At 61.0% G+C, this 26,639-nt stretch overlaps 1 protein-coding gene across 4 annotated transcripts in view; it reads right to left on the reverse strand.

The window, feature by feature from the left end:
• Positions 1–26,639, reverse strand: part of FARP2 (FERM, ARH/RhoGEF and pleckstrin domain protein 2) — an 81,693-nt gene that overhangs the window by 7,423 nt on the left and 47,631 nt on the right. For 3 of the 4 annotated variants that reach the window (XM_036236028.1, XM_036236027.1, XM_036236025.1), the window contains exons 9-20: positions 22,956–23,051; positions 21,385–21,548; positions 21,014–21,082; positions 20,449–20,506; positions 18,521–18,773; positions 8,733–8,911; positions 6,090–6,179; positions 5,637–5,770; positions 5,316–5,391; positions 4,653–4,890; positions 2,581–2,711; positions 285–353 (exon numbers count right to left, since the gene is read on the reverse strand). In XM_036236028.1, the coding sequence (XP_036091921.1) occupies positions 285–353; positions 2,581–2,711; positions 4,653–4,890; positions 5,316–5,391; positions 5,637–5,770; positions 6,090–6,179; positions 8,733–8,911; positions 18,521–18,773; positions 20,449–20,506; positions 21,014–21,082; positions 21,385–21,548; positions 22,956–23,051 (1,557 nt within the window). The remainder of the gene's footprint in view (positions 1–284; positions 354–2,580; positions 2,712–4,652; positions 4,891–5,315; positions 5,392–5,636; positions 5,771–6,089; positions 6,180–8,732; positions 8,912–18,520; positions 18,774–20,448; positions 20,507–21,013; positions 21,083–21,384; positions 21,549–22,955; positions 23,052–26,639) is intronic. The other variant, XM_036236026.1, reaches the window with a different exon arrangement.

Below are 26,639 nucleotides of genomic sequence, written 5' to 3' on the forward strand. Positions count from 1 at the left end.
GCCCCTCATCCAGAGGGCTTGGGTCCGTATCTACTGACTAGCCGTGAGGGCGGTGCTGACAGAGAAAAGCCGGTGGCAGCAGAGGCTTGGGGGGGGGCCTCAGCTCCTGGAGTCCAAGTGGCGAGCAGGATGCTTGGACGTGGCCACTTGGCAGGGCAGGCACCCTGCGGCCACAGGCACATGGCTTTCCTATCCTCAGGCCTTTGCTCATCCAGAAGACAGGAGCCCACAGCCCCGGAGAAGGCAGCCCCGGCTCCCGCCTGGCCACGAGGCCGCCCACCTACCAGGAAGAACATCCTCTGCTGCAGGCCCTTCTTGGTGAGCGTGTGCAGGCAGCCCTCACGGATGAACTCCTGCAAGACAGTGACGCGGTCCCTCGCGGTGGGCCCAGGCCACGCAGCACGTGGCAGCTGGCAGGCGGGCTGGCGTCACCGTCACCGCTTACACTTCTCCGGGCCCCTCTGCAGGAGCCCCTGGCAGGCCCCGCCCAGAGGCCCACACGCCCTCTGTGCCTTGTACCCTCCTCCCTCCTGCCTGCTCCTTCCGGCCGGCCAGGGCCTGGCTGGGTGCCAGTGAACTCGGTCCCTAGAGTGTCTGCTGAGCGGCTGCTGCCTGCCTCGTCTCGCCATGGGCCAGCTGAGCCGAGGGCTGTCGCGTAGAGCGAATGGATTGTTCTCGCTGAGACACTCTTGGGGGCTTCAGCCACGGGGATGACATCGAGGTGGACTTTGAGAGGAACTGGGCAGATGCAGCTTGAGTCTGGCTGGGAGGGGGGCACATGGTTCCCTCTGGGGGTGTGACTAACAAGCAGTAGGGCAGCCAGCAACTGCTCAGCACCGACTTCCGCGAGGCGTGCCCGAGCGGCAGACGTCGGTCTCCTGGCCGCCCCCAGGCTCCTGCGTCCTGAGGACGTGGGGCCCAGGCCACATTCCCGCCTTGGCTCCAGAGCCCACCAGACCCGCTCGATGCCACTGCTCTTGCTTATTTGTCCCACCAGTGACAGTGCCCTGGGGCCACTGGCTATGACACTGTTGGGGCGCTGGGAGGAGCGACACGTGGAATGAGAGCCCCGCCGCCCCCGGGAGCTCCGCCACGCCGCAGCAGCCCCACTCAGAAGCCTGTGGTCAGTCAACGAGCGACAGGAGGCGCAGGGGTCCCGGCCCAGAAGGCCCAGCCCAGGAGCAGCGCCCCGGACGCCCCAGTCCTCGCTCCTCCCCTGGGACTTTCCCAGGGCCGTCTAAGAGGCCGGCACAGAAACAGCTCCCTCAGCCACGCTCCACAACACGTCCGTCTGCTTCGCGACGGGGAACATCCCCATGCCCCGACTCAGACGTCTTCTTACGTTGACAGTGCTGAGCTCAAAGCAAAAGGCGCCGGGGACAGAAGGTGCGCAGCCCAGCAGCGTGCACTGACGCGTGGGGCAGGGCCGAGGGTTCGGAGGGGAACCCACGCATCGACGGCCCGTCGAGTTTTGACAAGGGTGCAAAGGCAGTTCAGCACATGGTACTGGGACCCCTGGATGTCACAGGGAAAAGACTGAAGTTCGGCCCCTGTGTCACACCGTCTACGAAAATGAACTCGAAATGGATCAAATCTAAATGCGAGAGTGAAAACGTGTAACACCTGCAGAAGGAGGCGCAGGCGGCACCCTCGTGCCGTGGCCCATGCAGCGGCTGCTGACCCGTGACACCAAGAGCAGCCAGAGAAACAGCAGGGAGACTGGGCTCCATTGACACTGAAACGTCTGTGCCGCAAACGGCATCAGCGGGAACGCAGAGAGAGAGCCTGCACACGGGCAACCTCGTTGCGAACCACGTTCCAGTAGCAGGCGGGCACCCAGCAGATACGGACTCTCACAATGCAAAGGAAAAGGACAAGCAAGCCAGTTACAAGGTGAGCAAAGGGCCTGAACAGGCACCTTGAAGATGGCACTCGGGTGGCCAGCGCGCATGTGCAAGGCAAGGCGCCTGACCCTCGCCGCTGGCGAAATGCAGCCCGCAGCCGCACGCCATCAAATGGCTGGAGACAGAAAGAGAGGGTGTGGAGAAATCAGAGCCCCCCAACCGCTGGTGGGGCTGCGGAAGGGTGCAGTCCCTGGAAAACCCGGCAGCGCCTCAAAACGGTCACCGCGATCGCCCACGACCCAGGAACCCCAGTCCGAGGAGTGTGCATGGGAGAAGTGCACACACATGTCCACACTAGGACTTCCCAGCATTCAAGGCAGACTGCTCGCCACGGCCGGAGAGTGACACCCGCCCAGCGCCCACCGGCAGATGACAGACAAACGGAGAGTGGGGCTCGCGCGGCGGGGGTGCTGTCCAGTCGGCCGGAGGAAGCCAGACGAGAAGGCCACGCGCTATGCACGTCGAGAGCGGGCGAGACGGGTCCCTGCCCAGGCCTGGGCCGGCACGGGGAGCAGCCGCCAAGCGTCCCGGGGCTCCTCTGGGTGGGAGGGGTCTGCACACCCTCAAACACACTGAAATCCACTGGATGGATTGTGAGGGGATACGCCGTGTGACTCACGCCTCTGTGCCAACAACGCAGTGGCCGGCTCGGACATGTGCGCACGGAGCCACTTACCCGGCCTGGGGCGACAAGGCTCTCCACGCCGACCAGGTCCTGCTGCAGCTCCATCAGCTTCTGTAGGTTCTCCAGCCGGACCAGGCTGTGTTGGAGCGTGGCGGTCACCTCCGTGATGACCGTGAGGGCATCTGTGTGAAGAGGCCCCTCAGTGCAGGCACCCGGTGGGGGGTGGGGGTAGGGGTTGGGCCACCACTCTGTGACGGGAACCGGTGTTTTAAGTCAAGGGCATGCTATCAAACCCCGCACAGGGCCACCAGCACAGTCCTCAGCTGCCGGGCACGGCAGAGCAGGTCCCTGAAGCTGACCTGAGGCTCAGACTCGTTCGGCTCAAGTCGCCGACTGGCCAGCACTCGGCGTAGTAAAAAGAAGGAATGGTCTTTGTAAATAACTATTTACTGTTCCGGGCAAAGTGGTGTTTGTTCTTTAGGAAAAGTCACTTACTGAATTTTAAGAGCTAAATAATTTGCACCCTCGAAGCATTTGTAATTTTCTTCTTGAACGGAGGAGCAGATGCTCATCCTATAGTTCCAGCCGCTGTGAAAGCTTAGACTCAGGAAGGAGAACGTGTTCAGATGGAGCACAAAACCAGACACTGAGTGGTCTTCGGAGCCCCGCCCCAACCCCGGGTGCAGGGACCACAGCGCCTGTCTCCTTGTTGCAGACAGTCATGGGGACCCTGCTATCCTCTGATGACTCCCGCTGCGGCCTGGGCATGGCGCCTCGGGGCCCCAAGAAATGCAGTGGGCGTTGTCGCCCCCACCCAGCTCCGCCTGGCTTCTCCCCAAGCCCCGTAAGTCTGAAGTGGGGCCATGTGACTGCGGCTCCCTTTCTGGAAGGGACAGCACCTGCCTCACAGCTTTAAGAGGACGAAGCCACATGAGGAGGCACACGGAGAGATGAGTTATTCCTTCCTAAACGACAAGTTAAAAGCACCCAGGGTCTCCGCCACAGGTGCTGGCTCCTGAGCTCGGGCCCCTCACCCGGCTCGAGCCTGCACGACACTGCCAGCAGCCACTCTCTCCCCTCCGCTTGTTTACTGCAGGCCGCCTGGCCCCAAGCGTCCACCCTGGATGGCACCGCTGCCACCTTGCCCTTGAACGCCGTGTGTGCAGAGTGCATACTGGGAGCTCTGGCTGCCACATGGGCTCCCCGAGGCCCTTGGGCTGGCACTGGAAGCTGCTGGAAGCTGGGGCCACCCTTCAGACCCGACGCAGGGCTCCTGCCCACGGCACCACCCATGCCTGGGTTTCCACAGAACCAGTGTGACGTTGGTAAGCCGTCAGCGCTCCTGGCCCCCGGCCACCCCCAGCCCAGCCTCCGCAGGTGCCAGCAGAGGCTGACGGCGGCATCTTCAACGTGCTGCATTTCTTTATTTCTCTGAAAATGCTTGGAAATGTTTTTGACAATTCGTGCCTCCTCTTGGGCAGACACTGAACACTCGCCTTCAGAACAAAGGAGCTGTCGGCACCGTGCGCTGGGTTTTGGTTCCCGTGCATCAGAACACATCTTGCTTATGCCCGTTCATGACAACGGGGAGACCAGCTAGGAGCAAACGCTAGTCTTTCGTCTTATGACAATGGCAAATTTACTTGTAAAAATCTTCTGATAGACAGTAATTTCCTGTACTAAATTTATATCACAACCAAAAGTCATATTTGTAAGTTATAAAGGTCCGAGTTTGTTCCTGTGTCCCTTCAATGCACATGAAAGATGACAAGGTCCATCAGTGTCAGGAACATCTAACAGACCACACTGGCCACGCGTGTGAGACCTGCCACCAGGGCCCGCACAGGCAGGTGAGGCTGAAGAGCGCTCCCCCGGGGCAACTTGAGGGGGCTCTGCCCATCACAGCGCCCACTCCCTGTGACCCCCAGGACGATCGGAGGGAGCCCTTCACTACACTGTTCGGATTTGGGACTGGAACGCTGGGGCTGAATAACGGCACTGGCCGGCCCCCCTCCATCGCGGGGGTGGGGGGTGGGGGGGGTGGGGGCGCAGGGGGCAGGGGCGGGGCAGCGCTCGCCCTCCTGGGGCGGAGCCCGCTCGCCCTGCGCCAGGCGCTCACTCACCGCGGCAGTCGGCGCGGTCCGGGTGCCCGGGCGCGCGGTGGCCGCACAGGCGGCCCAGCAGCCGGCGGTAGTGCAGCAGGCGCTGGGTGGGCTTCAGCAGGAACGAGCTGAGGGGCAAGTAGCAGACTTTCTGGAGCTCGAACTCTGTGCACACCGCCTCCAGCTTCTTGACACGCTTGGCTGCCTTTTCCAGCTCCATCAGGACCTCGTCGTGCCTTTGGAAGTGGCCGGTGAGCTGCTGTTGGGGCCCGACACGGCCCCGTTAGGTTAGGCGGCAGGGGCGCGGGCGAGCGGCCGGCATGTGAGGCATGCGCGTGCGGCAGGGGCTCCCCGGCCCCGGGTCAGCCCGGAGGGCGGGGCTGCGCACGCTGTCACGCGTGGCCGCCTCCAGGGCTTCGCCTCCACCTCACAGGTGACGAACCAGAACCAGGCCGAGAGAGCCGGGTCTCGCCTCGCGCGACCCAGCAGCGAGCTCCTGGGGGTCCCCGCGCTCCGGGGCGAGGCGGGGCAGCGGCCTGCTGTCGGGGGGGGGGCGGGGGGGGGGGACGCGTCCTCCTGAGGCTTCCGCGCCGCGCCTGACGGAGCGCGCGAGGGGACGCCCTCCCCGGACCGTGCCGCGGGCACGCTGGCGCCCGGGGCCGCCCCACGCGCCGCGGTGCGTACCTTCAGCTGGCGCATGTGCCCGAGCAGCACGTCCCCGATCCGCGGGCTTCCGCCGGCGCCGCCGCCAGGCCCCTCCCTGCGCGGACGAGAGCCGGTCACGCTCTCGCGAGAGCGCGCGAGACTCTCGCGGACGCGCCCGCCGTGCGCCGCTGCCCCGGCCGGGGCGGCCTCGACGGGACGGGGCGGCTTCCACGCGCGGGCCGCGCTCTCGACGGGCAGGCCCCCCGCGCCCCGCTCTCCCCGTTCCGCGGCCACCCCGCCCCGCCCCCACGTTCCGAGAGCACGCGGCAGCGGGGCGCGGCCCTGAGGCGCCGCAGTTACCAGAGCGCCAGCCGCCGCTCCAGCTCGCGCAGGAAGCCGCCGTGCAGCTCGTAGATGGGGTCGACGCTGCGGAAGAGCAGGGCGCGCAGGCCCGCGGGCATGGCGTCCTCCGTGGCCACCGCGCTGCGGAACCACTGCGGGAGAGTTCGGAGTGACCACGGACACCCGGCGCGAACCCCAGAGTCGCTGCGAGGACGGCTCGGGTCGGCGCCACAGCTGTGCTCTGGGCGGACCTCCCAACGTCCGCAGCGGAGGACACGATTCTGGGGCAGCGGCTTCGCGTGGCCACGCTCCCACTTTTACAGAAAACCGGGCCCACGACCCCACCCGGTTCAGAGAGCAGGGCGCGTCAGCCCCTGGGGCCGGGGACGCTTTGGGGAGGGGTCTCCTGCCTCCGGGGAGGGCCAAGCAGCATGGAGGAAGGCAAAGCAGAAGAGGACGGAGGCCGCTCACCACAGTGATAACCTCCAAGTCCTTCAGGTGTGTCCGCTCTGTGGCGAGAATCTCCTTCGCTATGAAATAGGCCTCGTCCGCTCCCGGGCACTGCAAGAGGCACAGGCGCGTGACCCCCGCGTCCTGCGCAAGCGCCTAGCGTCGCCTTTCCTCTGTGACTCCTGAGGGACTTTTCTTCTGAGTAAAAACATCAGCCAGCTGACTCTCCCTCACGTTTTCCTCATTTTAGGTTATTCTTTTTGGAAAAAAGGACCACTGAGCACTGATGTAGACTGGACGGTGTTACTGGTTTTGAGATAAATTCTCGTCCAGCTGTCACTGCCAGGGGCGCAGCTGGCCACCACACAGATCCACGAGGTTCCACCCATGAGTGTGAACGACGAAGCCGGCCTCAGAACAGGCGTTAGAGCTGCCCGTTGGCGTGAGGCCATCGGTGTGCGAGCCCATCAGCGTGCGAGGAGCGTGGGGCAGCGGAGAAGCCCAGCCCTGCAGCTCTCACCCCGACCAGGGTCGCCTGCTGGTAGGTGATGCCGGCAAGTCCTCGAGGGGGGCCGCTGGCGGGGGATGGGAACTCTCCGTGGGGGGTGGGGGGGGACTCTCGGGACAGGGGGGAATGGGGCCCCTGGGGGGAGTGAGGCCCCTGTGGCAGCAAGGGCTACACACTGTGCCCTGGGAACCTGGGCTCCGCACGGGCTCTCAGCGCTGGCCCAGGCTCAGGCCTGGCCAGGGGCTGCACCTTGTCTCTGAAGCACTCAAGAGAGGCTGAGAAGCCTCACTCCAAGGCCGCCCCCCTCCTCCGCAGCTGGAAGACACCCCTCCTGCTCGACCCTACACAGTCACCCTGCTGCTCCTCCACCCGGCTGGGGACCTCAGAGAACTTCGGCTGTGCAAACACCTACAGAGCTCGTGTCGGCTCCAGATGGCACCTGGGGCCCAGGAGCAGGAGTCCCTGTCCTTGAGCTGATAGTCTCCCGTGGGGGAAACAGGCAAGAAGCAACGCACAGGCTAATGGGGAAGCTGCGTGTCAGGGCAGAGACGTGTCCCGGGCACAAAGCAGAGCAGGCAGAGGGGGTGGGGTGGGCAGCTGCAGACTCCAGCAGAGTAGACCGACCCGCCTGCCTCCAGGAGAGGGCGGGGCTGGCAACCAGGTGGTGGGAAGTAGGTGGGAGGGCAGAGGGGAGGTGGAGGGGGGCGAGCTGTTCACTGGCGGTGAAGGTGGGGGCCTTTGGGTGGCATGCTGGGACCCTGCACAAGTCTGGCTGCTACACGGAGAACAGGCTGGAGGGCCCGGGCTCACCGGGAGGTGGGGCGGCAGGAGGCTGGGGCCCTGGCCACTCTCCGAGCTCACATTCTGCTGTGGGTGGAGGGACCAGGGGTGGAGGCAGCAAGGGTGACCGAGGCTTTGGGCCCACATGTCACAGGGCGCAGGTCGGGGAGGAAGGTCAGCGGTTAGGTTTGTATCCAGGAGCTGCCAGCGAGCTGGGCTGGAGGCTGACAGCGGGGCCTGTGGCTTCTTCCCTGGGCCCTGTCCCTCGGGGACGCTTAGGAGAGGTTTGGGCTGCCCCATGGGATGGAGGCAGAGACTGAGGCCTGAGGGGTGGGGGCTGGACAAAGCCCGGCTCTGAGGTGCGGGTCCTGGGCCGGAAGCCGGTCATTACCGCAGCCCCACACACAGCACACACAGAGCTCACACACACACAATACACATACAGCTCACACACAGCTCACACACAGCACACACATAGCGCACAGTGCAAACAGCACACACACAGTGCACACACGCTCACACACAGCTTGCACACAGGTCACACAGCACACACACAGCTCACACGGCGCACACACCACTCACATATAGTGCACATACCGCTCACACACAGCACACACACAGCTCAGTGCACACACCGCTCACACACAGCTCACACACAGCTCAGGGCCTGCTCGCTGAAGTGGGCGCAGGGGGCCCGGGCGTGAGGGGCAGTGTTTACGGAGGCTGCACATGTCCAGCAAAGGCGGCCTGGGTGGAACATGCATCCAGTGCTCTTAGGACGGAGTGCTAAGGTGTCCGTGACAGCTGCCCCGCGTGACAGGCACCTGTGAGGCAGGGGTCCTGCCGCCACCGCCGCCCCCACCTGTGGCCACCTCCTTGTCCTTGAGTTCCACGCTCTACCCATTCTCTTATGCCTGACTTGTACCCATGCTGACGGCGAACACAAACCGGCAGGGCGGCTGCCGGCCACCCTGAACCCGCACGCCCGCCCCCTCCCCAGCGGCCACGCTCCACTGCCAGGGCCCCCTCAGCTGTTAGCAGGAATGCCTCCCTGTCCCCCAGACGAGGTGGGGCCCTGACACTCGCCCTTGGAGCCAGACCTCCTGCCAGTCACTTGGCTGGGGGCTCCCTTGGCGCCTGCCTGTCCCCCCCCCCCCCCCCGCCACCTCCTGCTGCCCTGGGTGCCACGAACAGGTACGAAGTCCTGAGGAGTCCCTGTGATGGGAGGGTCTCAGCTGCGATTTCGCTGGGGACGCCAGTCCACCATCCCCTTTTGCTCATCGGGCAGGGGTGGGGTGGGGTGTGCGGGGTGCCCGGGAGTGGGTCTGCAGACACAGGCCCACCAGCAGCAAGCCCTCTGCCGGGTTGGCGCCCACCTTGTGTTTCGGTTCCTCCTCATCATCGGTCCTGGCTTGGCCGGCGTCGCTAAGGACAGGGCTCAGGAGTGGGGACGAGCCCCACTCAGTGGGGCCCAGAGCCACCTGAAATGCAGGGCTGAGGCTCAGTGGGCTCTTCTGGGCAGAGGGAGAAGGCTGAGGACTGTCCACAGAAAGGCCTGGAATTGAACGGGGCAGGGGATGGAGCGAGAAATGAGAGTGAGCCACAACATAGGCCAGACATCACGTGGCTTCCCAGGCGTGGCCCACACTGGCCACGCACCACCACGAGGCACTTTCTGGAAACTAAGCAAAGCTGCTACCACATGCAGTTCTTGGTAGGACAATATGAAAATGGAAACAGGCTGATGGCTGACCAGTCCGGTGTCACAGGGGCCCTGAGGTTCTGGGGGTCCCCTTGGGTCTAAGATGCAAGTGTCACAATAAGCGGCACAAAGCCCGCGAGGCGGGACCGTCAGGGAGCGGCACCTTCTGCGTGCGTGCTCGAGACAGCACGCTGACACCGAGACACCCGGGGAAGTGGCTGCTCAAGGCCACGACATTGATCATTCACTTGAAAACCTGGATTTCATGAAATGGGAACTCACTATACCGTATCATACTTCCTTGAATTTTTCATTAACAAAGATTTTATATTTTGGTTTTCTAGAACTATACCACAAAAATAATAATTTTTTCCCCTTTTTAAAAGAACGTTTGCTTTTGACTAGACAGAAGCCAAAATTCAGGCCTAGTTCTACAAAGGCTTACGATAGGCATATCCCATCACACACTTTGTAAAAAAGACATTCTCATCCATTCAATTCTCAGAGGTTTACTTCTAACATTTTCTGTGGGACACTGGTGACTATGAAATGCTATATTTTAAGGATACCACTAAAGCAGTTCTATAAGAAAAGTGTAACTGCTTTTAAAGCCCCTTAAGACAGCTTCCTTAGGGTTCCCAGCATGGGACACCCACAACGCCATCACTTCTAACCGTGATTAAGTCAGCGCATGAATGCAGGTGACAAGGAACTCGACTCGAACCCTCGGTGCCTGCCCGGCCCCCCTCCCCCCCACCCCATAGCTGGCTTCACCCGCCACGGCTGTGGCTGGAGATCTTGGATGCAGGCGCCCATGGCCACCCGCTCCTGGGCGGGCACCAGCAGCTGCACTCACCCCCGCCCCCCGGCATGGCCCCGTGGCTGGAGGAGCCCTTATTTTCACATTGACAATCTGGGGTGCGGGACCCCACTGATGGGCTTCGGCGCCAGGCCAGCAGCTGGGATGCCAGCGGCTTCCTCTGGGATCTGACAGGAAACATTCGTTCCCATGAGAAACCCTGCACAGAAGATGTGGTGTCGCTGAGGACCAGGCTACTAGACCTTGCTTTTATCACACATTCAAAAGATGCTGAGCAACCTTAAAAGATCATACAACTCTTAACTGCCTCCCGCCAGACCTTACCCGGACGCGGTCAGCTCTGAAGGACTCAAACCCAGGCTGGGCGCTGGGCCCTGGAGCACGGGTTGCTGCCACGTGGGGGGGAGGCACATTCCCAAAGAGGAGCCGGCCGGCTGGGGCCTGCACTCCCAACCCCGTCCCCGTGAGCCCGGCACTGCATGACGCCGGCACACGGAAAACCCAGGGACGTCTAGCACCAGCGAATGACGCATCTCCTCGTTCTTCACAGCTGTGCCGTTTGAGGCGGATGGCCTTGGGCTGTGCTCAGCTGCGATAAGCCTGTGTGAGGCGGCCACACAGCAGGTTACAAGCGGCTGGTTTACCTTAAAGTTGCTGCAAAACCTGACTTTATTTCTAAACCGCAGGGGTGACAGTCAGGGAGGCGGTGCGGCCGCCAGAGGGCACACCACAAGAGCTCTCTTGCCTGGGGCCAGTGTGGGGTCATGGCCGTCAGGCCAGAGGACACGCTGCCAGAGGGCGGCCCCTCAGGAAGGAGAGGGGCCCCCCCAGGACAGACTGCTCACCTGGGAGACTGAGTCACCACCTGACGCCATCATTGTAGGTTCTAATTCACAAACACTGTCAACTCACAATTTAGCAAACATTAAAAAGTACCACAGGCTGCTAGTGAACATTTGTTTTATTAAATCTGTCAACTACAGGAACACGTTATAAAGCATGCCTACTTCAGATCCTGTAAACACAGATCCTACAGATAAAGTCAACGAGGCTGCAGGGAAACATTTGTTCAAGAGTGGTCCTTCGAGGTGCTTCGCGTGTACGCCCCATGTTCCCGCGCCCCATCTGGCGTGGGCCCGTGTTACTGCGTGTGAGCCACTGACATGCACTGCGCACCAAGACGGCGTGCGTGGGGCTGTGGCTCCGCAGGCGCGTTCTCCCGAAGCGATGTCGTGCAGCCCCAGCTCTGCTGTCTGGATGGCGGGGCAAGGAGACGGGCCCTGAGCCCTAGAAGAGCTCGTCTAAGCTGGAAGTGCACGTTGGGGGGCGTGGGTAAAGAGCAGGTGTCTGAAGAATGTTTAAAATGCTACACATCAAGTTTTGGGTGTCACAGAACGTGCTTAGCCCTGACTGGCGTGGTCACGAATTAACCTTACACGTCTGTAAACCGGAGCCATGTCCCAGACACAGGGCCAGAAAGCCTGTGGAACCGCGCAGACGCAGAGGGCCGTGCTCCGGCGGCATCATGCCTGCCCAAGGCACGCCTCAGCCGTGGCCCAGCAGCCCCGCGCCTCCTGCAGCGGGCCACGCTCGCCCGTGCTCGCCGGCAGGCTGCACGTCACAAGGCCCGCCGTCTCCAAAACACGCCTCGAGCTCTGACTTCCAGTCAGTCCTCAGCAGTAAGCGGCTCCGGCAGCTTCCTCTGTGGCATTCCTCACTGCCATTCTAAACACTCCTAATTTTTGGAATGTCGCTTTAAAAAGTGCCATGTCATACCTCTGTGCTTATCGTCACTCTATTCATTTGGCTAGGGCACTAAAGACAAATGCCACGTGCAGAGGAGAGAGGAGCTTACTTTCATTTTATACCTTTCAATTTTCTTATTCAAATCCCTATAAAGAATAATCTTGACAATTTTTGTCCAATAGTGGAGGAAGAATCAGCTCCAGTTTGGAAGATTCGAGGTCAATTTTGAAGGTCAACACGATAATAAGAGATATAAGATTTTACAACTCCTTTAACTACAATGGCTCATTAATCCCACTAGAAAAGGAGAGGGCTGAACCGTCTGTGGAATCTGGGTAGATGTGGGCTCAATGAGTCAGCAGGGAACTGTTTTGGGCTCCATTTCTGGGCTAGACTGTCACGAGTCGCTTCACACAAAATCTGGCTCAAAACCCAAAGTGGGAGGTAGAAGACTGGCTGGGTCTACCGAGGGTCCCAGCTCCCAGGTCGCCCGCCACGGCCTTCCCTGCGCAGCTCACCTCCCCGCTCGTCTTCTCCACCTGCACGACAGCAGGTGGCCTTTCCGTGGGGCTGCGAGGCCTCCGCGAGGGGACACCCGTGGAGCTCAGAGTGGGCGCCCGGCACGCAGGGCCCACACGCTAGATGTGGCTGTGGTGACCTGGCGTTCAGAGGGTGCCATCAACACGTGCATGCTCTGAAGAAGCGTTTTCCAGAGTTTTTTCTTTTGTTCTAGGTAATCAAGACTCTTCCTCATTAGAAGAGGCAGGCACCCTACTTTACAGCACGGTGACACTTTGGGCCACTTGCCTGGTGTGGCCCTCTGTGGCTGTGCACGCATGGGGGTCCAGAGAGCCCTGCGTCTTTGTTCTAATGAATGACACATTTTGCCTAAAATTCTGAGAAGCTGTTGACCTATAGATCCTCTGAACTATTGGAGTGATGATAGTCAGGTCCCTAAAACAAATGATCCACGTAAACTAAAAAGTCTGCAGGTGACAGCCATGAGGAAAGAAAGGTGACCTGAAGTCACATGCGTCAGATGTCAAGGTCACACGGCCTTGGCCGGCCTGCCTGACTGGTCGGCCTGTGGGTCTGATAGAGACGAGCTTCTGAGCAGTTTCTTGAGATCTGGGTTGATCACTGAGGTGCCACTCGCTCGTGGCACCACTTCATCCCTGGGGGGGGGGCAGGCCACCTCGTGCGGGAGGGGCTGACACCTGTGACTCAATGCTCTCTCCTCCACGTGGGGGGTGACCAACCCTGGGTTCTGGAGCGTTTGTGCCAACAGGTGCTTTCCTAGAAGGCCACTGCCACCTGGCCCTGCTCCAGTACGAGACGGAGCACCGGCACCTCCCACTTCTGGCCACACAGGTGCCAGGTGCCTTGAAACCCAGGGAGCAGCCCGGAGGGAGGCGAGAAACCTTTCTCACGGGCCGCTGAGCAGTGGGGCAGTACCCGCCTACGGTCCATGCCCCACGCGGCCGAGTAGGAAACCCAGGTTCAAAGGCGGAGCGCAGCCCTGTCCGGGACCTGGGCAGCGGCTACACCGTGGGTCAGGGGTTTACTCCACAGGCCGGGTTCCAGCCACCAGGTGAAACGGCAAGGATCGTCTCCGGAATCGAGAGGCCAGCAGCGTGTGTTCTGTGCACAGCGTGAGCCCAGGGATCACGTGGGTCACCTCAGTGCTGTGAGCCACACTGCCCTCAGCCAGCGCCTCAGGCCCGGTGCAGAGCCCGGGGCAGCAGAGCACACGACCTCCAGGGGGCGCCCCAGCCACGCTGGCCTCAGAGGGGGCGTCGTCCGCCATGCCTGCAGCCTCGCGCAGCCCCACGGGGCCTGCCTGTTGCTCAGAAGCCTATGACGTGAGAGACATCGGGGAAACCGTGAAACGAATGGCGCAGCTACTTCAGGACGCGTTTAACACGCGACGTGACCTTTAATTACGTGCATCAAGACTGTAAGCAAGTAGAGGAAAAGAAAGCTAAAACGCCCATTCAGAAATTCATAGTAAATATTTCCTCATTTTATTGAATGAACAATGAAAGATTCTGCGTGAGTACAGGTCTGCAGCTTCCATGGAAAACGCGCTGTACACGTACCACAGACCAGCAGCGTCAGGTCTCTTCAAAGAACGAACACGTTCACACGCATCGTGAAGCGCCAGTTCCTCCCCCCCCCCAGGAGAACATGCGCGCGGTCAGGCGCAGAGAACACCAGGGACACTGCGGCACGGCCACCCCGGACGAGAGGGGCCGACAGGGGGCGCCGCGGCCGCGAGGAGCTCTGCACCTCCGGGACCCGGGCTGGGCAGACCCCGGCGGAGTGCGACCGACCCCGGCCCTGGGAAGAGACTGAAGCCCTTGACTCTGAGTGCCCGAGGGAGCACGGACACCATCTGGGACGCGACTCTCTGGCAGTGGGTCCAAGCTCCGTGAACCAGGAGGCCATGAGCATACCGTGAAGACAAACAGGGAAACGGCGTGTGTGCCGCATGCGTGTGCATCGCACGACTGTGACGGCAGCGCGTGCGACGCTCATAAGCACTCCTGCAGGGCAGCACGGTGCAGGAGCTCGCACTGAAATCGGAACGCGCTCGCACGGCAAAGCAACGAAAAGGGCTTTGCACAGTGACAACAGGAATGCTGCACCAACAGGTTTAAAAGTTCTTCGTACTGAGCTCTCCGTGGGTGTGCTAGTTTTATTGCCAGCCCTCCATCAGTACTATTTTTTAGATGTGTGTTCACAGAAAAGGGGACCCTGAACCCTAGCTGCACGCTTGGAGAGCGCCTCTGTCACAGGAGGCAGCCACCGACGGCTGGCGGCGGGAAGTCACGCGGCCCGCGCACAGCGATCTCGCCAGCGCCCCGGCTCACGCGGACTGCCTGCCCTCGGAAACTTAGACAGAGACAGACCTGACAACTAATGAGAATAAGTGCTCTGCCTGGAGCAGAGCGTGTTATTGGAGGTGACTTAATGGGGACAACAGGTGCTGCCTGCTGGGGGCCTCGCAGGGCGGGAGGCCACAGGGCCGCTGGCAGCGGGCGACACCAGCCGGCCCTCCTGTCCTGCGCACGGCCCTGGACCTGGCTAAGGACCTAGCTAAGGAGATCAACGGATTAGGAGAGAACCCGTCCACGCTTAGCAGGCACTTTTCAACCACGCCCTCTCGCAGCCTGGCTGCTGACGTGAGGACGCGCCTACGAGTCTGCGCGTTTTATTCCCGTGTGAACAAACGTCCTGCAATCTGGGCACGTGAGACCCCCCAGGTGGTGTCACTGCGTTAAGCATGAGGGCTTTCTGCGATCAGCAGCCATCAGCAAACAAAGGGGAGGCCGAACGCGCCTCGACCTGAACTGCCTGAACTGCGGTGGACGGCTGAGCAGCTACTCCAGCGACCTCCTGCGACGGGGAGCGGCGTCACTGCGTACGCCCCCCGCCGGCGGTGGAGAGACGCCAGCAGGCTCCTGTGGCCCTTGGGCTCACTTCCCCGGATAGGGTCACAGCCCACTCGAAAGTGCAGGGGGGCCCTGAGCAGTAAACGCCACAAAAGCCGCAGCTGGCTTTTAGACAAACGATGCTGCGGTACAGGAAGAGCCGTAAACTTGAACTCTCGCCGCCGCTCAGGGGAGGCAAACCTGTCAGAAACGTCTCCCGGTCTCACCAGAGAGCTGGACCTGGGTCTGAACGTGGCGCCTTCCCCAGCAGCGCCCACGAAACGTCTGGGGCGCCGGCTCGCTCCGCAGCTGTGCCGTCCTGCACGCTGCCCCGCGCAGAGGCGCCAGCCACGTGGGCCGTGGGAAAGTGGCTGGTGTGAGCGAGGTCAGCGTGGCTTCAGGTCCAGCCTGCTGAAGGGGCCTGAGGGGCAGGGAGACGACGGCGCAGGCTGGCCAGACTGTGGGACATGAGGCAGGACCACTGGCTTCTACCCCAAGTCCCTGGCACAGCGGGGGGCATCTAAGTGACAGGGCCTTAGGCACTATTGGCCACACACGGCCAGCGGCTGGTCTTTGGATCCCGACTGGAACAAATCAAACAGGGACAGGCACTCTGGAGGGCCACGCAGCTTCAGAGAGCCCTCAGCACGCGATGGCGCCGGGGGCCCTGCCGCTGCGTGGCGTCCCTGCGGGGCTGCACGAGGCGGCGTCCCCACGTCTCAGGCACGTGCGGAAACTCTGGGGGGGCCGGGGGGGCGCTGAGTGGGGGGCACGGATTCGTTCGCTGTGCCCCTCTCCACTTCTGTATGCTCTGAAAACTTTCTGAACAAAAAGCTAAAAACCACCTCCCAAAAATAAAATTTCACTGAAGAAACAAAAACACCCCACTCTCATGTGAATGCCTAGGAGGACGTCTGAAGAGAATTTCTTCAGAATCTGCAGGACAAGAGTGTGACAGGCATCACCCACCACCTCTGACCTGCTGCCCAGACACTAGAGCGGGTCTCCTTAAAAAATAAGACAGCTTGGCTGGTTTGGAGTGCCACTAGGGACAATGGATGTGGGGGGATGGTACGGGGGAGCTAGGCCCAGGGAAAGCTCTTCATCGCACGATTCCGGTTGCTTTCTCAGCGACACGAAGGGACAACGACATCCCGAACACACTGGTCTAACGGCACCCCGTTTATCAGCGGAGTCACATAACCTCTTCAGAGGTCAGTGTGCCAACTTAGAACCCTGCCCAACGCCTCCATCGCTAGAGGGGTGGCCTGCAGAGTGAGGCGGGGCAAGGAACAGCGGCACCTGCCGGGCACCGGGCCGGCTGCCACGGCCGGCAGGGGCTGAAGCCACGAAAACATGCAGACCCACACCACGCTGGCATCGGATCAACGGCGATGAGAGATACCGGGCCCCGCCGGAGTCATAGGGGCGCTGAGACCTGGGTGCACAGTGTGGCCGCGGCGAGCAGCCTCATGCCGGAGCACTGGCGGGAGGCTCAGAGCCGCACGGGATGTCAAAGAAAAACGTATTTAAACATGGCATTGCTCTACTAAGTAGGGCCAGAGAGAGGGACAACGCGCCCCAAAGACAAAGCTCCGCCTGTGGACCAGACGAGCGCGGCAGGGCCCGTCCAGCGTGGCTGCCGGCTGCGAGCCGGCGGCTTCTCCCCCGGGCCGTGGATGGACGCGCCCCTCCGTGCTCTGGGTGCCAGCCCCGCTCGGCATGGGTGCCGGCCACAGTGCCATGGGGTGCTGGCGCGGCCCCCTCAGCCCACGGCCTTCCCCACTGCCTCGCTGTCCGGGGCAATGGCCAGCGACAGTGGGTCACAGCATGTACAGAAACGCCACCGCCCCTCAGGGAGGGGGCCCCTCGGCGTCGGCGGCTTTCTGGATGCCTCTTCCTTTTAGCGGACGGTCCACTCCGTTGGCCTAGGCACGGCTCCCTGCTGCGAGCTCACACTGTGACCGTCCCGCTCTGCGTCTGGTTCCGCTCTCTCTGTGACCACGCAACTTATCACACCCCAAGTACAGAAGGCAGTTCAACTACACACAGCACCATGACTGGGTCTAAGTCATTAATGGATGACGCCTTTGGCACTGAGGCACCCTGGGACACGCAGGGACCCTGCCGTGCATGGCCAGAGACCGCACGCAGAGGCCGCAGGCTCCACTGTTGTTCCCGGGGCTCGGCTCCCTCCGGATCTTGGGCTCTGGCCGGACAGGGCAAGCAGAGCCTCCACCCTAGCTGATCTTGGCAGTGTGCCTTGTCTCAGACCACAGCAGCAGAGGCAGACGGCACATGTCCCGAGGCCACCAACAAGGCTGCTGCGCTCACGATGGGCAGCACCGGCTTCCGGCTGCATCAGAGCACACGCCAGAAACACAAGCTTCGGACTCACCGTCCCGCTGCGGGAGGAGGAGCTGGAAACACTCGCCCATCCCCAACCTGCTGCATAGTCTTAACCACCGTTCACAGTGGAAATTTTCATCTGTGACATTCAAAACAATACGCAATCAGAGAATTAGGAAAGGAAAGAAGCACTAGCCACGGGCACTGAAAAGGACCGACCTGCGCCCTCAAGGCGCCAAGCAGGGGGAGGGGACCGTCAAGACAGGTTTTGGTCTATCTGCTCTCCTGGACTCAAATTCTTCATGTTATTCTGCAAATCAAAAAGCACTCTCTCCCCGCCTGTCTGTGCAAAAGGGGTGCTGAAATAGAGGCTCATGTCTAGGGGGGCCTCAGAGCCCCAGGAGTCTGTGTCGGCGCTGCTGGAGTCCTCGGCCGTCGTGGGGGGGTAGCTGAGCTGCTCTAACTGGTCGATGATGTCAGAGAACTGGAAGGCCGAGCTGGCCTCGGAGCGCACGGAGTGGGCCGGGAAGTTGGCCAGGGAGCTGGCCTCGGAGCGGCCGTGCAGCGGGAGGTTGCTGAGGGAGCTGCTCCCGGACGCGCTCAGCAGGCTCTGCATCAGGCTGGCTTGTGCCTTCACCTCGAACAGCTCCGAGGTGTCTGAGGGGTGCATGTCACCCTCAAAGCCACCCTCTCCTTCAAACTCAAAGCCTTGCCCTGTGCCCACGGGCGCTGCCCCAGGGGAGTACCCATCGGGGCTGGATGGGGCAGAGCCTGGGTGGGCGCGCAATGGGGCCACACCGCCATACGGGAAGGAAAACGCCTCAGAGCCTCCAGCAAAGAAAGAGATGTCGGCCGGGTCGTCATCTATGAACTCCTCAGACACCTGCAGCTGGGCGCTTGTCAATGTGAAAACAGGGGTGCCTCCCCCGCCCGGCCGGCCATGCAGGTGCATCCCCCTGGAGGGGCAGGAGCCCATGGCTAAGTCGCACTCCCCACGGTCGTCTTCCCCAGGGGCTCCGCGCCCCCCACCAGCCCCCACTGCACCAAGGCCCGTGGGCTGGTGCCTCTGCCCCGCGGGGCTACGACCCCTCATGGCGCGACCGGACCCAGCACCTTGAGGAGGCTGGAGCGCGGGGCGCCCGTGGGGCGGCGCCTGTCCCGCGTCGAGGCTTTCCAGCACTCGGCCACCCCGCTCTGCCGCGGGCCTCCGGACACGGGGAGCCTGGGGCTCCGTCAGGGGGCTGCCACCGTCCTTGATCCCGGGTGGGCTGGCTGGCACCGGCGGGGACGGAGGGGCCGAACAGATGGAGGCCTCTGCTGAAGATGGGGACACGGCCGTCGTCACGCCCTCGGTGAAGGACATGCTCTGGGGGTCACCGTGAAGAAAAGCAAAACAAAGAGAAAAAAAGACAAGTTTTACAGATTTCCATCAGAAGCTGCAGAGCTAGCGAGGCCCCAGTCGGCACATGCACACGCGCCTGCCGCAGCGTCCACGGAGCGGGGGCCGGCGAGGGACACGCTGCAGAAGGGCCCCGGCCGCGCACGGCGCCACGCGGTCGCCTCCCCGCGTGCGTGAACGTCGACAGCGTGGAAACCTCCCCCGCTGACAGCCGGCGTTCAGGCCACACTCGGCACCCGCGACCCTGCCCGTCGTGCGAGGCCGTTCTGGGGTTTTCATCATTTCCTCACGGGGAAACAGAGCGAGACAGGCCGCGAGCCGTTCCCGTCAGCAGGCGAGACCGGACGGCCCAGCGCGGACGGCGGCCAGGGGTCAGCGCCAGCGGGGCGCACGTCCCTGCGTGCCCCTCAGCGAAGAAGGCTGCGTGTGTCCCTCCCTGCGCTGCTCCTGGCCGAGGCGGGGTCTGGGGGTCGGGGCCAGGGGGGCCGAGGTGGTTGGTGCGGAGGCGCTGGAGTGGCTCCCGAGTGAGCGGGACAAGGCTCCGGCGCAGGAGGAGACACCGGAGCGGCAGCGGCCAGAGGGGCCGAGCGGCCATGCTACGCTCGCTGCCCCTCGGGCCCCCGCCTGCGTCCTCGCTCAGGCCCCACATTCAGGCACGGAGCGAGCCCTCGCTACTGCTCACGCCACCTCTCGTGCGCACCTCCGGCAAGCCGTGCACCGTGAGGCACACGCATCACAAAGGTCCTCGTGTGCCGCAGCACCCACCACGGCGGGGGCCGGGAAGCGGGCACGGCCACCCGCCGTGTAGAAACGGGGCAATCTGTTTCCGAATGTTAATAACACCACTTTTTCTTGCTCATTCGATCATATTCAATATCCTCTTGTTGCTTTTAAAAGGCAACATCAGAGAACTGAAAGCTTAAATGTAAGTTTTAGACAATCTGTACTATTTTGCACTATTCGTAAATTTGAACTTTGTTAAAGAAAAAGAAATTACTAATTTCAATTGATCCAAGAAATTATTCCTAAACAGGAAACATACCTACAAAAGTTAAAAATGTTTCTATTTATGAGACTCAATTAAAAACGTGTTCGGGACGCATAGCTTTAATGCAGTACATGTTTAGCTTCTAGAAATACTTTAACAGTATAAATGGTGAACTGTCAACATTTAACAATGGGCAGAAATAAAAAATTATAAACGGTAAACGAATCCCGCCGCTCAGAGACGGCGTGTGTCACGGTGCCGCTCATTCCTCCGGCCTTTTTTCTCGGTGCATCTATTTGTCTTTTTAAATAAAAATGAGGATCATGTTACGTAAGCCGCTTTGCAGCCTGCTAGTTTCAAGGAGCAGCATGTTTTGCATGTGCCCCTGGTCACGCTAGTCTTCTAACCCAAGCGTGATGGCTCCTGAGCAGTCCGTCATTGGACCGCCGCGCAGACGCGGCTGTCGGGGACTCCGCCCACGAGGGTCCCGCTGTGCTGCCCGTCGGCGCACGAAACTTTATCTTTACTTAGGACCCCTTTCTGCACACAGGGCTGGAACGGCTATGTACATGACACACCTGATTTTACGACTCTTGTTAAAATGTTGCCAGGTTATTTTCTAAAATAACGTACGTTCTAGCCACGAGGACTAACCTGCTTCGGCAAGTCCGCGGTCAGGGCACGAGTGGACAGCTGAGTCCTGCTGTGTCTTCTGTGAACAGAGAACAAGCTGTGAGCCACCACGCCCTCCTCTCCTGACCCCGGGTTTTAAAGCAGCCCCTGCTCTGCATGTGCACCCACAAAAACACGGCCCAGACTCTGAGGATGGGCCATTCGGCACCTCACTAGAAATGGGCAGGATAACAGAAGATGAAGATGCAAATGAAAAATAAACATCCCAGAAGAGGTAAAACTGTCCCCGCACTAAAGGAAAAATTCTACATGCGAAGAAATGATGTGAATTTTCAGATTCAGAGTTTACCAAGCTATATAAAAACATTACATATAAGCTGAACTACACAGACTAGAAGCTAAAAGTAATATCTGTATCTGTGTAAAGACATCACGAATCCATTATCTTAAAAAAATAAACAGAACTCAAGCGTCGAAATACATGTTTACGTATTTGGAATGAGTTTTATTCAAAAAATGGTTAAAAATACTTAAAACGCCGCATCTGAAAGCGTGCGTTTGACACGATGACGACCACGGAGCTCACCTCTCATACGGAACCCTCCGCGAACCGCCGTCTCTGACGTGGTCTACGAGCTGTTTCTGAGTCCTTCCACTGCCAGTACAGGTTCAGGGTTTAAAGAAAAGAATCCATAGCATTACTTCACGAGGGCCGAGGCCAGTACGTCCTGCCCTCCCAGCACTTTGAAAGCTACGCTCTGTGGTGAGGCGACCGATTTTCTAAACAACGCTTTTAAGCCGGTTTTGCCCACTATTTATCTGACGTGCCGTGTCCCGTTTCACAGTGGCTGCCTTCCACACCTTCCCCTGACACGTCTGACGATGCTTTTTCCCGACTACAGACTTTCTGTCCCCAGCCGCACCAAGCGGCCAGCGCCCCGCGTGGCACTGTCCCACCTGTATCTGAAGGACGAGCCCCTGCTGAGGAAGACGGCTTTGGCTTTCGGCTTAGGCTGGTCAAAAAGCCTGAAGAAGGTGTGATACTCCACACAGATCTTCCAGAAGTTCTTACATTCATCTCTACTGCCCAGCAAGAATTCCAGGGTGTCCTGGTAAGGTCCCTAGAAACAAACACAAAGGTTCAAGCGCCGAGTTCAAGAATAACATTTAGAAAGCAGTGCAGACAACAGGCTATTCCAAAGTCAAGAGTCAGGAAGACTTTTTTCCTGAAAACTGTGTATACAGACTTCTGGTGCCATTTACATTTAAGAGAAGAAAGACACAGTGTCTAAGTCTTGCACACACGTCCGCTGTGACATCCCCGGCACAGTGCAGCCGCTCACGGCCGCCGGCACGTGGGAGCACCCTTGCCCCTCCCCGCCAGCCAGCATTCCGGCCTGTTGCCGCCGAGCCGTTCTCCCGTGGGGCCTGGGGATGGCTGGGCTGTTTTCCGGGCTTGCAAGCACCCCCACGAGGAAACCACTACATTCTCCCAGGATTACTCCTTAGAATAAACCCCCGGAGATGTCACACTGAGCTCAGGAACAATGCAGCTTTAACCTCGTGGCAGACATTCCGGAAAGGAGACAGAACTTCAGGTCCCGTCGTGAAAGTGCCGGGCGACGCGAGAGGTCACCTTGCCCAGTGCTGCCCCCGGCACCGAGGCCCCAGGCTACTCCCGTCCCTCCCGCTTCGAAGCCCTGAGCAGGAAGTCTCTGCGCCCCCTCTCCACGGGGTGGCTGCTGGACACACTTTACTTACAGGAAAACAAAAGCAACCCTTCGCTGCCGTTTCACGTATGTTTCAGACATTCCTCACACTTCTTCCGTCTACAGAGACCTCTGAGCAGTAAACGGTGCCCCCGTCGGGCCGCCCACAGCGGCGGCGAGGGAGCCAGTGCCCGGCGGGAGCCATGGGTGCCGGCCCCTCCTCCCGACCGGCCGGGGCTCCCGCCGACACCCCCAACCTCGCAGTGGGGGAGCCCCAGCTAATCTGTGTCTTATTTCCCGACTTCCTTTGTACGTTGGAATGTTGCGACCTCAACCTCTTTAGACAGTATGAAGCACTGGATTTTCCCCGACTATGAGACTGTATAGACTTTTCTCCATTGCCTTTAATAAATCCATATGTAATTATTAGTTTAGTGACTGATAATCTCAAAAGAAAGGAACATTTATCTTCTGAAAATCAAGGCCCCTTCAATTAGAGCTGTTAGCCAATCTCGGAGCCTTGGCTAGAGGGCAGACAGGCCGCACTGGGCCAGTGGCCTCGGCAGCCCGGGGGACTGGTCGGACCAGCGCGTTCTCCGGGCCACCCAGAACTGCCGGCTCCGAGGGCCCCGTGTGGCTGCACCCTCGTGCGGCGACCGCTGGCAGGGTGACGACCGCCCTGCCGGATCCCGACCAGAACCCTGGCCGCGGGCGACATGCGCATCACCCACCACACGCTGCCAAGACCGGCACAGCAGCTGCGCCGCTGCCCCCCGAGCAGGACGCGTCCTCGCCACAGGCCCCTGAACTCATACTCACGTGGACCTCCGGGTGCAGTTTGATAAGAAATCTTTTCCTCTTGAAGCTGAGTTTGCGGACCCGGGACCAGTTGAAGGTGTTGATTTTGGTGGTGCTCTGAAATTCGAGACGGACACTTGGCAGCGGTCTGCGGCCCGGGCGCGGGCCCCCACCGCCTCTCCTGCGCGGGACGGTGTGTCCAGAGCGTCCCTGCCCGGCTGCCCGGCAGCCCCCTGGTGTTTCACAATCACCCCTGCGACGACTCTGCACTAGAGTGTCCACGCTACATACTAATCCACCCGTTTTAGAAAGTTAACTCGATTTCTTAGACGTGGCTTTACCACGAAGTATTTTTATCAATGTTAATACTAAACTCTCCTGAAGCCCACTCCGCAAGGAGGGTGGTCGGAAGGCGGCCGTGGCCGTGGCCAGGCAGGGCTGCACTCCCAGGAGAGAAGGAACGCCAGAAGGGGCCCTGGGTGCCGAACTGGAACGATCGACGTGGGCTCACCGTGGCCGAGGGTCTGCGTTTCTCCACACCAGCCCCGCTGACGAGGGCCCTTTGCTCTCGCAGGGTTGGGCGCGCAAAGCACAGGAAGAACCTGGACTACTTTGTTGTTAAGGACGTGGACGATGGGGACATGTCGCAAGGAGACAGGAGCTTGAAGGGACTCCCAGCGGCCAAATGTGGGGAAACGTAAAGATCACCACACTAAATAACGATAACGTCGTTCAGTGCCAGATTATAATTTGAAGTGCGAGGTGATCATGAAACACTTCCGCGGGTCCACAGCCACGGGAAGGAGCCAGGCGAAGGGGCAGCGAGCCCGCCCAGCGCGGAGCGGAACTCGGGCTTCATGCGGAACCTCCGCGGCAGCCCAGCCAGGCGGCGGTGGGGTGCGGCAGTCTGCACGCTCTCTCCACAAAACACTGAGTGATTGCAAAGGGTAAAAAGCTCTGCGCCCATCGGCCCGCGTGGTCAGTGCTGCCACCCACAACGGGACAGAGGCCACCCCAAGCCCATCGTGACCTCTGAGTCACCCGTCCAAGCAGCTTGGCTGAGGGTGTGACGCTCGGCAGGGACAGTCTCAGACGAGCAGCCCGCGCTCGTTCAGAACACCGAGGTCACGGGAACCGAGGTGGAGGGCGGGTGCCTGGCCTGAGAGGGGACGCCCCGCAGTGAACCGGGCTGGGCGGCGGGGGCCCGGGGCGGCCGGGGGGGGGGGGGTCTCAGCAAAGCAGCTCCGTGCCGCGAGCTGGAACCGCTGTCGGCGTCCAACGTTCACGCGTGTGGGACACGCCCCTGGCGTTTCCCTTCCCCTCGCGCCCATCACGGCCCCTGGAGATCAGGACGGCGGCTGAGAGGTTTTCTCCCTTCAGAAACGGGGACGCAGCCCCGAATGGAAGGGGCGCCGACAGGCACGGAGGCCACACTGAGCCACTTCTGCGCAGGGGCCGGAAGGAGCCCAGACAGAGGGGCCAGAGCTCGTCAGGGGCTGGGGACGGGGTGCTCCTAATGCTGTGCGGGGGTCTAGAATGTTCTGGAATTAGTGGTGACGCCTCACAATTGCATGAATATACTAAAAATAACTAAATGTGTCCTTTAAATGGTGAATTTTATGGTATGTGAATTATATCTCAATTAAAAAGGCTCCTGACTAAAGAGAGGTCGTCGGAGCCGAGACCGCACGTCAGGGTCTACACAAGGACTGACGTGCCCGAGCTCCCGCAACGTGGCCCAAACACGCAACTACTCTGATTTCTACTCACAGTTAAATACTGGAGGATTTTCAACGATGTTCTCAAAAAATGCAAACATGCAGAATAAAGCAAAACAAAGCGAAACAACTCAGACACAGAACCGCAACCAGAGAACTGTTTCCAGCTGCTTGCTCACTTTCATTTTCTCTTTTGCTCAAAATACAAACTCGCGAAGGTGCCTTCGGGCTGGGAGTTCACGCCTCCAGCTCCGACTTTCCTCACGCGGCGTCTACCAGTGTGCTCTGCCGCGCGGTGGCTCCTGGGTTCACTTTCCTCTCCCACTTTTCATTCCTTATTTTTTCACTCTGTTTTGCGGAGATTTCCCAACTTTATCTTTCCAACATCCTCGTTCTGCCAACACGGTTGTTTCTGCGGTCACAGTTCTCCCCGCCCACCGGGAAATGATCTTTACGGAGACGGCAGCAGCTGCGCAATCTGTTCCTGACGTCAGGCTCTTCTCCCTTTGCAGCCCAGCCTTTCTCCGGTGGCCCCATGGCCGCTTTCTCCCCGCAGTCCGGAAGCGGCCGTGGCCACGCTGGGTGGTGGCGTCGGTGGCTTACGGCCGATCTTCCCGCAGCCCGCCGTCTCGTCTGCGCCAGAGGCACCCGTGGGGGTGAGCACTCCCTTCTTGGCTCCCCCCACACGGCTGTTCGGTGTGACGAATTTGCTGGTCACTTCGCAACCATGGACGAAGCCGCCCAGAGGTCCGGCGCTCCCGTCAGACGCCCGGGCGTGAGCGCTGGAGGTGCTGTTCTCGGCCACTCTGCTCCTCGGCGAGGCAGCCCCGGCTGAACTCACGGAGCTGGATGCTCTCAGCGCGATGATGGTGGCCTTTCTGCCCAGCCCGGGCCCAGGAGCGACCCCGGGCAGGACGCCGCACCCCAACTCAGGCGGCCGCGCACAGCCCTCTCAGGGCCCTGCACGGCTGCTGTCCCCTTGGTGGCCTTTGCCCTTGGTGACCCCAATGACATCGGTCGTCTCGCACCCTCAAACGCCTGGTTCGCAGGGACCTGCTGCTCTAGTCCCGCTGCCGGCCACTGTGCCCGGCTCGCCTGGATGGCCGTGGAGGAAGCAGGTGTGGCGGGCTGTGGGCGACAGCGCCGACGACCTGGCGGCTCGTCTCCCGCCCCCAGCTGCTGCCCGCCCTCGTCGCCTGCGCCTCCCGCGGTGTCTGGAGACGTCCTCCTCAGCCTTCCGCCAGCTCACGGCCGCGCCTCGAGAATCATCGCCCATGCGCTCAGTGAAGGGGTCTCGAGGGGCTGCCACGCACCCACAATGCCCGCAGCCACCGAGGCCTGCACAGCTTCCTCCTCGCTGACCCTGGACCCCGGCCTCCTGCCCTCTGCAGGAAGCGGGCCCTGCTGGCCTGGCACCCCGGGGAGCCCCTCGCCCCCTGCAGGGCCGGCCGCCGCACTTCCGGGCCAGATGCCAGGCCCACCCTGGGCGCAGGGGCCTCCCATGGGCCGTCGCAGTTTTTCGAGCACGGGTGTTCGCCGCGGGCCCCTGGCTGCACCCGGCTCTCGTGTCAGAGACGCAGGCTTCTGGTTGCTGTGGGGCTGTTAGGAAGATGGAAAACGGGAAACACGGCCACACGGTTCCAGTTCCACAGGCACCAACCATGCGTGCACAGTGACATCTCCCCTCCCAAAGCGCTAGAGGCGAACAGTGCCGCCAGCTTATTTTGTGTGGAATAAACGGTGTGCCCGAGTCCCCATGACGGATGGACGCTCGCGGCGCGTCTGCCAGCCTCCTGGTGACCGAAGGCCGGCGCCTCGCTGCCACGAGGCGCGAGCTCCGTGCGGCGGCGGAGGGCACGTGCCCCGCCCCCCGAGCGCCACGCCGCACGCCGCCTCGCGCCCTCCCTGTGGCGCTGCGGGGTTTGCTGTGTCTGTCCACCCTCCCGGTCCTGGCTCGGGTTCTGCTGCTCCTGAGTCTCTCTCCCCA

This window comes from Rousettus aegyptiacus, unplaced genomic scaffold (assembly GCF_014176215.1).
Source record: "Rousettus aegyptiacus isolate mRouAeg1 unplaced genomic scaffold, mRouAeg1.p scaffold_m13_p_2, whole genome shotgun sequence".
In the NCBI taxonomy this organism is placed as follows: Eukaryota; Metazoa; Chordata; class Mammalia; order Chiroptera; family Pteropodidae; genus Rousettus; species Rousettus aegyptiacus.